The sequence below is a fragment of the Natator depressus genome, chromosome 2 (genome assembly GCF_965152275.1).
Source record: "Natator depressus isolate rNatDep1 chromosome 2, rNatDep2.hap1, whole genome shotgun sequence".
Lineage (NCBI taxonomy): Eukaryota > Metazoa > Chordata > Testudines > Cheloniidae > Natator > Natator depressus.
The window spans coordinates 89975412-89987474 of NC_134235.1; the positions used below are offsets into that span (position 1 = coordinate 89975412).

Sequence of the window (12063 nt, forward strand, 5' to 3'; positions counted from 1 at the left end):
AACTTGACAAGGAGGTGGGGGATTAAAACCCTTTAGGGAACCCTCTTCATTTTTAAAGCCATTCACAAATTACTTCTTCTGGATTTTTACCCCACCTCCGACTCACACCACCACTGTTGCGTGTGTGTCTCCATGCTGCAATCATAGGGTGCAATTGCAGCTTGTGTAGATATCCCCGAGCTAGCTTTGGTCTAGCTATCTCAGGTACCAGAATAGTGAAGCTGCAGCAGTATGAGTTTCAGCGCAGGCTAGCAGCGCAAGTAATTATCCAGGGCTCCGGGCAGGCTTGTATAGTCCGTGCTGCAGCAAGTGCTGCTGAAGCTTCATTGCTCTGGTGCCCAAACTAGCTAGATTAAAGCTATCTTGGGTATGTCTCCATGAGCTGCAATCATGCCTGTGACTGTGTGCATCTGACTTGTTTAATCTGTGTCTGAGCTAACTTGTCAACTCCCTGAGGCAGTGACCATTTTCTCTTTGTTGGCCCTTGATAACTAATTAATACCCATAATGTTTTGCTGGGTGATGCTTGGAAGTGGATTCACCGCTCCCTCTTACCTTTTCAGATCATGTATGCCCCAAGGTCCAGGGACAGGTTTACTGCTCCATCATTCATGCAGCGGGACCGTTTCAGTCGCTTCCAGCCAACCTACCCTTACATGCAGCATGAGATTGACCTTCCTCCGACCATCTCCCTCTCTGATGGAGAAGAGCCACCACCATACCAAGGGCCATGCATGCTGCAGCTCCGGGACCCAGAACAGCAGATGGAACTCAATCGAGAGTCTGTCAGGGCACCACCCAACAGAACCATTTTTGACAGTGACTTGATAGACATTTCAACGTACAATGGGGGCCCATGCCCACCAAGCAGCAATTCGGGCATAAGTGCAACCAACTATAGCAGTAATGGAAGGATGGAAGGACCACCCCCAACATACAGTGAGGTCATGGGTAATTACCCAGGCTCCTCTTTTTTCCATCACCAGCACAACAATGCGCCTCCTTCATCACAGAGGGGGAGCAGACTTCAGTTTCAGCAGAACAATTCAGAGAGCACAATAGTCCCTATTAAAGGCAAAGACAGGAAACCAGGAAACCTTGTCTAAGTTACTTTCCCAGGTGCACTTGAACTGAAGACAAGAGAATCAAACAGGAATGTGGAGGAAAATTCCCACATTCCTGTGCACAATGTTGTTAAGTTACACGTGGTACAATGTAGTAAAACCAAACGTGCAAACCAGTTCGTTCTGATTCATTTCAGGGGAATTGCATGCAAAGTGGATTGAGATAATACAAACTTCCATTCAGTTTGGCCATGAGCAGTGTTTTGGGGGAAAATATATATTATTTTTTTTAAATAAACTATTTGAATTATTTAATTCTAAAAGGAAACTTAGCACAGAAATTAGGCTTGTACAGCCTGTTTTATATTAACTGAATGGCAGAAAGAAGAAAATGAGAAGAAAGTTTTGCTAGGTAAATGGGGGAAGAATCGGCCAGTTTGCTTTTTTCTCCCAAGGTGTGGAATTTTTTTTATATGAATCAAAATTCCTGTTTTGTGTGCCAAGGTGTAAAGTTGAGAAATTAGATGAATGCAAGGAGTTAATTTGTGTTGTGAAAAATGTGTTTTAAAAAGTTGCACTATCTTAATGTTTTAAAAAATATATATATGAGGGAACTGTTTTACGTGAAGTTCTTCTATATGTTGTCTTTTCAAAACCTGTGGAATAATGATTAGACCCCAGGAGTAATCTGGAGGAGTTTGCCCCACCTGGTATTTGTCACTGAAAGGGGATTGTTGAATTTAGCCTAACACCTATTGACTTACATAATCAGGCAATACAGGGACACTTAACATGTTATTATCTTTGCAGTAATTTGCATTAAAATAACAGTGCATCAATGAAGTGTCTTGGAGACTTTTGGATGGAAGTAAGCAAACATGAAATTCCAGCATTTCACATCACTTAGGTTGTTTTAGCTATTATACAGTTTAGGCCATTTGTTTCATTAAAAAAGCAAAACAAAATCCCAGATATACTAATTTATATTAATTATTAACAAAGCACTGTAATTTTTTTTCTCCTTTTCACAATGCAGTATCGTTAATACGTAAGGTTTTAGAGATGTTGTCTTCAGTGTAGTCTGAAATATATTTAGTCACATATCCTGACATTATGCAATAAATTGTTTAAAAATGCAAGGTGGTTCTGTCCCGTCCCCCCAGAATGCAGTTAAAATATGTGACTCTTTCTTGTGCATTTACTGTCCAATTTCTATTTAAATTCTGTACTGGAGAATTTTACACTAATCCTGTTTACGCAAGTGGACATCAGTAACCATACCCCCTCCTATGCAGTTTCTGCAACACATGTGATACTTTTTACAGTGCTAGTGATATTGGCAATGGTTTCTGCAGCATTAGAAAGCCATTGGAAGTGACTTGGAAACCCTGGTTAATCTCACTGTAAGCCATTAGCCTTTTCGTATGGGCCTGATCCTACAAACCCTTACTCATGCACGTAATCCCATTGAGCCCAATGGGACTAGGCACATGGGTAAAGATTACTCACGTATGTGTGTTTGTGTGTAGGATCTGGCCCTATTTTTGTAATTCTGGTCTTAAAGTAATTGGAAGATATGTGTCTGCCTGACGAATGTTGCTTAGGGTTTTGCTTTCTTTCCATGGTTAGCTTCTGTGCCGAAGCTAATGTAAGATTTGGAAGTCAATTGAACAATGGAGGTAGTGACTTCAAGAGCACACAGAAAAAGCACAACATGCACTTAAAATGCATTTTGGAAATGGACTTTAAAAGAAAAAAAGAATCTTTAGAGTCTTAGTTGTAATATTCCTAATATATATGTGTAGTAGAGTTTTCACTGTAAGGTCTCACTTTTTCTATGGTCTTAAGCCTAGTGCTTTGTTAACAGCAGCAACCAACGAGTGCATCAAATGCACTGCAGAAAAGTACTGTATTGTACAGCACCTGTTCCGATTGCTGGAGATTGGATTTCTGTGTGACTTCTACATACTACAGGGCTTGATTGAAACATTGATTACTGGAGCGAATCTTTGATCTATGCAGAGTTTTAATGCCAAAACAGCGTGTGTGTATGCATGTGTGTGTTCATTTTATGGGTCTCTGTATAGATAACTTCCTTAGTGAGGTGACTTTGTACTATTGTAGCTTGATGAATATTGGAATAACTATATTCTGAACAGACAGCCCCATTTATAACTGATCAGAATCTGCTTGTTTCTTGATCTGAATTGTCCTTGGTAATGCAAAGTGAACCCTTTTTATTTATGTAGCTATATTTGAAGAGAGAAGTAGGAGACTGGATTTAGCACAGCCCCCAGCACAGATGTTTATGGGATGACTGACTAGCTGTCTGTCGATTATAGCTCTTGCCTTTTATAGTTTCTGGGAGTAATACATCTTGGAATTAGGAATTTACAGATGACCTGCAGGTTTAGGCCAGAGGCAGTATCCACAATTTAAGTCACTTCAGGGAGTTTGTTGCTATTAAAGCTGAGCAGAAGTATGTTGTTGCCTAGATCAGGATTATTCAGCCCTGAGACATCTAGGTCAGAGAACAAATGGAAATCAATTGTCATTCTGTCAGGGAACCACTGGGCCAGGAGAAGGGCAGGTGAACAGTCCTGGGCTTTGGACCAGTTTGAATACAAGCTGTCCCACTGCTCTGCAGATCTCATTAAGGCCACATCTATTGACTTCAAAGCCACCTCTTGGGAACGTATCTTCTTTGAGGAAAACCCTTTACCATCTTTCCACCCTAGTGTCCCAATGTGTTGGTGTAACTCCCATGAACATTGATGGATGTGATGCATGCACATACAGAAGAAAACACCTACCAAAGTGGTCTGTTAGGTTTCCTTGAACTAGGGTTACAAACGCTGCGGAAGAAGTAACACATTTTCTCCACTCTGCAAAAAGCGATTTTTAGACTTCATTCTGATTATATCTTAATGAATGTTAGTAATCTCTGAGGTGAATTCTGCCAACAATATTACAAAGGAGTGCTCTTTCTTTCTTTCTGCTCATAGAGAACAGAGAACACGCCAGTACTGTTAGAACTGAACTCCGAAAGAGAAAATAAGAAAAAATGATATCAAACAAGAAGTCGCTGTCAATCTGTTCAGGCTCAAAAATGGGCATTCTCTCAAGGGAGGTAAATTCTACACAGCAATTCTGGAGGATTCTCTGTAAAAAGACTCAGGACCATATTCTAAACCGTCCTAGCCACCCAAATTTAATTTTTAAACTATTAAATTGATATATGTTCTACAGATTATCACATGGGTAAAACTCCACATACATGGTTCATTTGTGTGTGTGTGTGTCCATGTAAGTATATTATATATAAAATACACACAAATATACCACATATGTAGAGGTTTTTATCCTCTGACTGCCTCACTTGCCCTCTGCCCAACAACCTATCTTCCCCAAGATTTATTCAAATACTCCACATTTCTGAGCAACTTCAAACAGCTGTTACTTTAAAAAAATTTAATCTGTCAGAAATAGATATTCCCTCCTCCTCCTCTCTCCACCTCAAATGTAGAATTCCTCCCCAAAATTACCCTGTTCCAAGGCCCAGGCTGGACAAGTTTCAGCTGTTGGACTGGTGTCAGCTTTTCTAGTTAGAAAAATGTCTAATCTTCAGTGTATTTTGCCTGGCGGTCTTACAGGGCTAGGAAAGGAAGAGGGGATTACAAACTTCCCAGTGGGATACATATCACTTCTAGCCCTGGAATTACAGAAAAATCTCTCGAGCCTATTTTTAGAGGTTTGCCTGGCTCCTTCTGAGCACGGCGCAGTTGGCCTCCTGGTATGTGAGGCACCTGACTTTAAGGTATGAATGAGAGATGAAAAATAGTCCCAATAAAAATGTTAAAAGCTCTCTCAAGTATTCTTAAGATAGCATTTCTGTAAGATGTATGGCATATAGAGAATACATGATACTGTGATGTGATAGGAAGGTTTGGTCGTCATTAGTTTGGGATGATTTCTGTACGCCCCACTCATGGCTTTGTCACTCATGAGGAATGCATCTAACTCAAACTCATGCTGATAACATTTTACCACACCGTTGTTCACTCTCTGTATGTGAGAAAACACGCACACGTTCTGTGTATGTAGTCATGATCAACAGACTAACTTCCTTTCTTTTTGTTTCTGCAACCATGGAATTAATTGGAACCGTGCAATTAATTGCATTTATTTTGCACCTTTGTCCTCATTTTCATTCTGCCCACTAATTCATCCCAGTTGGAGCTACTTCTGATGTTCCAAATCTCAAAACTACTAGTGTCAAATGAAAAAGAGCCTGCCACTAAAATTTTTCCCATAACTGTGGCTTGGGTGAAAATGGGGATTGAAATTACACTGCTGCAAGAATAGCACAATTCACTAGGAAAAAAGCTTTAGCCCAGTGAAGAACTCAAAGTGCAGGCTTTCTAGTGTTCTCCTGTAGGAAGCATTCATTTCTAGCCCTGACAGAGTGTGTGTCATGGAACCTTAAAACTGACACCTGCATTTGTGAGAAATGTTTGAAGGTTTTAAAAATATTTTATAACTAACATTTCTCTGACTCTGAGGCCTGCACACTCATGGTATCTAAGGCAACCTGGCTTTACAGGCAAGGACTACAAGAAAATAAGCAATCAAAATACACACACTCTAAAATTGTTCTTAAAAATCTTTTAAGCAGGAGGAATAAACAAAACACCTGCTGGTGTGTTCAAAAGGATTAATTGGGATTTGGATATTTGGGATTTTCCCAGAAACTCTCATATCTGCCCTGCCTGGGACTCATGCCATACGTGACCATTGTATGTGTGTGTGTATGTGTGTTTGCCAACACAGACGTGCACACCTTCTCTCTATCTGTTCTAGTTATCCAGATATTAGTTATTATTCTATAACCAACTTCCAGGGATGCTGCATGGTTTTATTTTATGTCATAAGCCAGTTTAAAATGTTCCTTTCCTGCTATAGTAAACTATTTTGAATCTTACTGTTGAACATGGCTCTGTTACATGCCTGGGCAGTGGCAGGTAACCACTCAAAAGGTTGAAAGTGTGAGGAGTACCTGCTCTCTTCCCTCGCCCTTTGAATAATGTACAGTACCCTGCTTCAACCAGTTGCCCAGGTTCCCAACTCTGACATGGGGCACTGGTGCATCTTCCATCCAACAGCTCTCCTCTTTAGGATGCTTTTGACAGCAGTCCTCATATCTTGGGGACTGCCCTGCAGGAGACCGCTTGTACTGAGGTACTGCAGTGAAACAGATTTTTAAAACTACAGAAGCACATTGTCTCTAATAAGCCTATGTGGTACTAACAAGGGACCCACGTTTGAGAGTTGGCTCAGATGAAGCTTTGCTTTAGGTTACTTTTGTTTTCTGTTTCATTTAAGGGCTGTTGTAAGAATCTTGTGAAATATGGTTGGCCTTTCCCGTTGTGTACATGCCCCAAAACTAACCCCGAATGTCTCACTTTTGTTTTAACCCCCTCCCTCTCCCAAGGAGGCACTGTCATAGAATTGTTTAACATCTATAGGGGCCCTTATAGCAGCATTTCACATGTAAAAAACACTTGTGGGGATTTGTCTGAGTTACATCATTTCAGCTGAACTTTCAGAGTTTTGTTCTAATTTCTCTTTACTTGCTATGTTTCCTTTTTAAATTACAATTTACACTTCTCTTTATGGGGTCCCACTTGAAAATCCAGACCAAGGCCCACCTACGAATGTTGGCTCAGGCCTGGTCTGGACTTAGCAGTTTTGCTGGCATAGCAGTGTTGCTCGGGATGTGATCCCCACCCCCTTGACTAACATAGGTACGTCAGCAAAAGTCCAAATGTAAATACAGTTAAACAAGTGGCACAAAAGTCCTTTTGCTAGTCTAGCATACTCCATTCGGGGAACTGGTATAAGCTGCATCTCCACCACCGGGGATTTGCCAGTATATAGGTATTCGCAAAAAGAAAAGGAGTACTTGTGGCGCCTTAGAGACTAACAAATTTATTTGAGCGTAAGCTTTCATGAGCTACAGCTCACTTCATCGGATGCATTCAGTGGAAAATACAGTGGGGAGATTTATATACATGGAGAACATGAAACAATGGGTGTTACCATACACACTGTACGATCATTTAAGGTGAGAGATTACCAGCAGGAGAGCGCGGCGGGGGGTAGTGATAATCAAGGTGGGCCATTTCCAGCAGTTGAGCAAACCCTTCCATGTGTAAGCAAGGCTCAGTATAGATGAAGTGCTTTATCCAAACAGTAAATAGCACCAATGCAAAATTTAGAAGCTGATTAATGCTTTGTAAATCAGCTACAAATATTTTGCTTTAATACATTTAAAGGCCACTAACACCTCATTTGCAATCATTCACTCTACATTTCTCTGCTCCCAAAGCAAAGCAGGGAAGGTTGAGCTTGGTTTATACTGAAAATGTCAAAACCTCTCCTTCTGGCTGTACTTCTGCCTTGGCATATTTTGTGTTACAGCTCGAGAATGAATACAAGCAAAGCTAGCATCGCTTTAGTGCTAAAATATTGTACCTTTTTGAGTTTAAAACGGAGAGAAACAAACAAAAATACTTCCCCCGCCCCCCAAGGAACCCCGCCCTGTGTGTGATTTACTGCCAGAGAGGCCTGTGTCTCATTTCTTTGCTGTCTTCCTGCTGCTGCTGCTTTAAATGGTTTGCTATGTGAGTTTTCTGATACCACAGGGTATGTGTTCAGATCGCGTGGGTGACAGAGCTGTCTTTTTCTTCATTCTTTCTCGCCTCAGTTTGTGCTTGTCTGTCTGCTGTGGTAGGGGTATTAATAAATAAATAAATATATACATATATATTCGATATAATTTTGAGGAGGTTTGCATGTTAGTAGTTTGTAAGCAACTAAGGGGCCTCGTGTTCAGGTCTGAGCAGATAGGAATCTGCTTGCACTCGAGGGGCCGGATCCGAAGCTCATTGAAGTCAATGGAAAAACTCCCACTGATTTCAGTGGACTTTGGCTCAAGTCCTATGCTCCCACCTTTGTTGTGCCTCACTTAAAATGGTGCTTCTTCAGTTGTCTGTCTCTTCTTCTGAGTTTTATTTGTAAGGTGCTGTATATAACTTGAATATATTATGCACATATCCTACCCAATGGGTAGAACAAACAAACAAACAAAAAAGACATTGTTAATACTGTAAGATAATGTATAGATGATACCAATTTTAACACAAAAAATGGCATCCAATTTGTGAATGCCTACTTTCGTGCTTGGTCCTCTTTTGTAAGAAAATTTGCAAATGTATGCATACAAATGACAAAAAGTCTATGTATTTTATTTTCCTATTAAATATCAATATAATATCATAAGGGAAAAGCAGAGTTTGAACAAATCACTTTTGACCAGCTTGTATATAGCAACTGGTTGTTTGATGCATCTTTGCGATGAAGGTCATTCTTTTTGTGTGTGTCACTTTAAGGAAAAAGAAAAACAAAACAAACAAACCTTCACAGCTTTAACTTTGCAACTAGATACTTCTCTTCTTTGTTGTCACCTTGTTTTTGCTGAGCTGAACCAGTATTAGCCACTTCTTCTCCAGCAGATATTTTATTTATACCCTCAGTTACCTTATTTACCTAAAGATGAGTTAAAAACCTAGAACTTTTTATCCAAACCCTATGACGCTGTATGGGCCTTGGCTAAATTGATCGAAACTGACCCTGCAAAAATCAAAAGTAGGCCAACAGAGTTTTTCAAAAACAAAAACAGTCCTTGTGTTGCACCTATATCTGATACACAACCTTCCCATTCTATACTCTGAAGGCTTGTCTGCATTCAGGATTCAGCAATCAGTGTAGCTGCAGGGGTACAAACCCCAGGTATAATAGACAAGGAAAGCTGTAATTTACGCTGTTTCATCTTACCCCTGATTGAAATGGGAGCATATTGAAGTGGTTCAATATTCAACTTTCCTTGTTCACACTGAGGTTTGCAGCACTGCTGGACCAGTGATAGCTGAACTGGGGCTAATAATGAGTATAGACAAGGCCTAAACCCATCCAAGCCCAGTGAGCAGTGGTGTAAGGCCAGGTCTACACTTAAAACTTTTGCAAGTATAATGATGTCTATTCGGCGTGTGACTTACTTTATTTTTATGACATTTTATACCCGCAAAAGCCCAAGTGTAGACACAGTTATACAGGCATAAAAATCCTTTTGCTGGTATCCATTTTGTTGTTCAGGAAATTGATATAAGCTTTTGCCAGCATAACCTTTGTCTACGCTTGCTGATATGGTTATATCTGTATGGCAAACCATTTTTCAGGTAGACAAGACCTAAGCTTTTGATTTTGAGGATGGGGTGGGAGTCAATTTATTTTTAAGGCTGACGAGCAAGAAAAGCCTTTTGTAGTTTGACCGGCGCTTTGTTGTGCATGGCAAGGCCCTCTGGACAGTTTGCTCCTCCAGTCTTTCCACACTTTTGGTTGTCCATGTACACTCTTGGCGTGGCTTGTTAGGTAAAGCGAATACCTCAGGAAAACAAACACAAAGTTTGAGTTTAGAATTGCAGATAGGGAACTTATTTTTCTAAACTGCTTGTTTTAAATAGTCTGGGAACGTAGATGATATAAAAGTTAACTGTCAAAGACTGAATAATCCGCTAACGAATGGCTACTTTTTTATACTTGTCAGGCTTTAACCACAAGCATAACATAGCAATGTATTGGAATGTGTTTGAGGTGGCGTTTTTGTTGGTTTTCAGATATCTAGCTAAATGCTACACTAACACTCAGGGGGCCTCATCTAAAGCCAGCTGAAGACAATGGTAAGACTCCCATTGATTTCAAGGGGCTTTGGATCAGGTCCATAGCACTCAAGAATTTACTTTGTCCTTTTATTGGCCTATCATGGCTTCTCTCTCTATTGACCTGAAACTTCAGCTATCCATTTGTCTCTAAATATCTTTTAAAGAAACCATCACAGCAGTCCTGTACCTGACTAGTGATCACGGTTGTTTTGTTTTGTTTTAAAGAACTGTGTAGGTTTTGTGGCCAGTTCCTCCTCATGCCCTTGCAAGTAGCTTTGTCCATCCCTTTCTGTATATTGTGCTGTGCTAGCCAGTAAGCAGGTAACATATCTGAATCTGCCTACTTTATGGTTGTCGTTTGTTAACTTGTTCATTGTTTATCAGGCACAAAGTTTCGCAAATAGGTCTTGCTGGCCATTTCCACATTTCTATTTGTACTGCAGTAGAACGTGTGTGTCTGGAAAAAAATCTCGACTACGAAGAACATTTACAAAGTAAACGTTGTGCAGGGGGAGCCTAGAGTATGATTTACAATAGCAAACCTTGCATACTGAGTGGACCAAACAGGATGATGTCTCCCTTAAAAGTAACTAATCTCCTTTGAAGCTGCAGTGAAAAGATTAGAAAATCTATGAAGTGTAACCATAGCTCTGTGTTCACACTTCCCATTTACTACAACGCGCAGCAGGCATCCATGGTTTAAAAAGAACTATGATCCGAAGTTATGAGAGCCCAAGGCATCTTACTGCTGGACAGCAAAAATAAAACACAAAACTCATTAAGCTTAATATCCTTTAACAAAACAACCGTTTCTTTACTCGCAGTACAAAGGCTTGCTAAGCATTGCCAAGAAATTTGTCTTTTGTGGCTCTCAACTATCTAGTGCCTCTGTGTCAGAGTGTTTCATGATGGTGTGTACATTGATCAAGCTATTATACCTAGAATTTATCATCAGATTAATGCCTGTTTTCAGAGCTTTGACCATTTTTGTTGTTTATTGCTAGTTATTATTTTACAGCCTAATATGCTTTATTGCTGTATGTTTGGGTTTTTTTTTTTGGTGATTCTAACTTTGTGGCTTTCAGGATCACATTTTTCAACACGTCTGTCTGGATTTTTGTCCATTTTGTTTCACGTTATTCCGAAATATGTACAGCACTATCCACAATATTTAATCCTTCATTTAAATTTTATTGTTGTAAAAACAGGTCTATTAAAAGAAAAAGTCTTTTTACAACTGTATTGGAACTTCTCAGTAGCTGTTTATGTGAAGCTGTGACAAACCTGGCTTGCTTTAAAGACTTTTTTATTTTCCTTTAACACAATCAACCTGTTGCTTATTTTCCAACATAACTCCCAGTTATATACAGGAGAAGAAGAATTCATCTGTTGTGTATCTGCCTCTTTTAATTGAGCAAATGGTGATGTCCTAGTTTTTAGACCTAAGGTCTGTTATTGCAATACTTTTAAAGAAAGATGTTGCTCTAAGTGCTGTTGTTAGTTTTAAATACAGATTTTATGCTTGTTCTTAATATGCTCTGGTCAAACCATAGCACAAAATTATTAAAAATCATGAAATAACGTTTGTCTCCTGATGAATTTGTTTTCTCCTCAAACCGAGGGAGTAAAGTGAAAGGGGGTAACATCAAACTGATCCACTATGGCAGCCTTTGCTCAACCAAACGTATCCACCTTTTTTCCTCCCACAGTTAATGACTGTCCTAGGAAATGGATTGTTTCCGACTCCTGATTATTAGGGAATCTTGGAGAATTGAATTAATTGGTTCTTAAATTCTAAATAAGCGAAGTACTAAAAGGAAACCCTTATAAAGACAGATAATCTCTTCATTTAAACTACCTAGACTTCCTTTTTAATGGGGGTCTCATCTGAAGGATTAGTTATTGGCCATTGCTTGGGGCATGATACCAGGATTGATGAACCTGTGGTCTGACCCAGTATAGTAAATACTATATTCCCCAAACCCCGGAGATAAAAAGGTTGAATAAAAAACTAATTTACAGGATACAGTTCATTTGTCCTGGAAAAACACAGATCCTCTTTGTCCATTGATTTAAATTAAATCAATCTTGTCACGAGATGGAGGAGGGGATAGACTGGGCTCAAAAGAGATGAGCTGAAATGATCCTTGAAAATCTTTGTGAAACAAGTCTTAACAGGATAGCTTGAAATGTGCCCATCAATGGTATTTTAAGATGCC

The 12063-nt window shown here is 39.7% G+C and overlaps 1 protein-coding gene across 5 annotated transcripts in view; it reads left to right on the top strand.

The window, feature by feature from the left end:
* LDLRAD4 (low density lipoprotein receptor class A domain containing 4) overlaps window positions 1-11352 on the top strand; it is a 432405-nt gene extending 421053 nt beyond the window's left edge. For all 5 annotated transcript variants that reach the window (XM_074944679.1, XM_074944680.1, XM_074944681.1 and 2 more), the window contains one exon: window positions 564-11352. In XM_074944679.1, the coding sequence (XP_074800780.1) occupies window positions 564-1106 (543 nt within the window). In that variant the 3' untranslated portion in view covers window positions 1107-11352. The remainder of the gene's footprint in view (window positions 1-563) is intronic.
* Window positions 11353-12063: the final 711 nt, after the last annotated feature.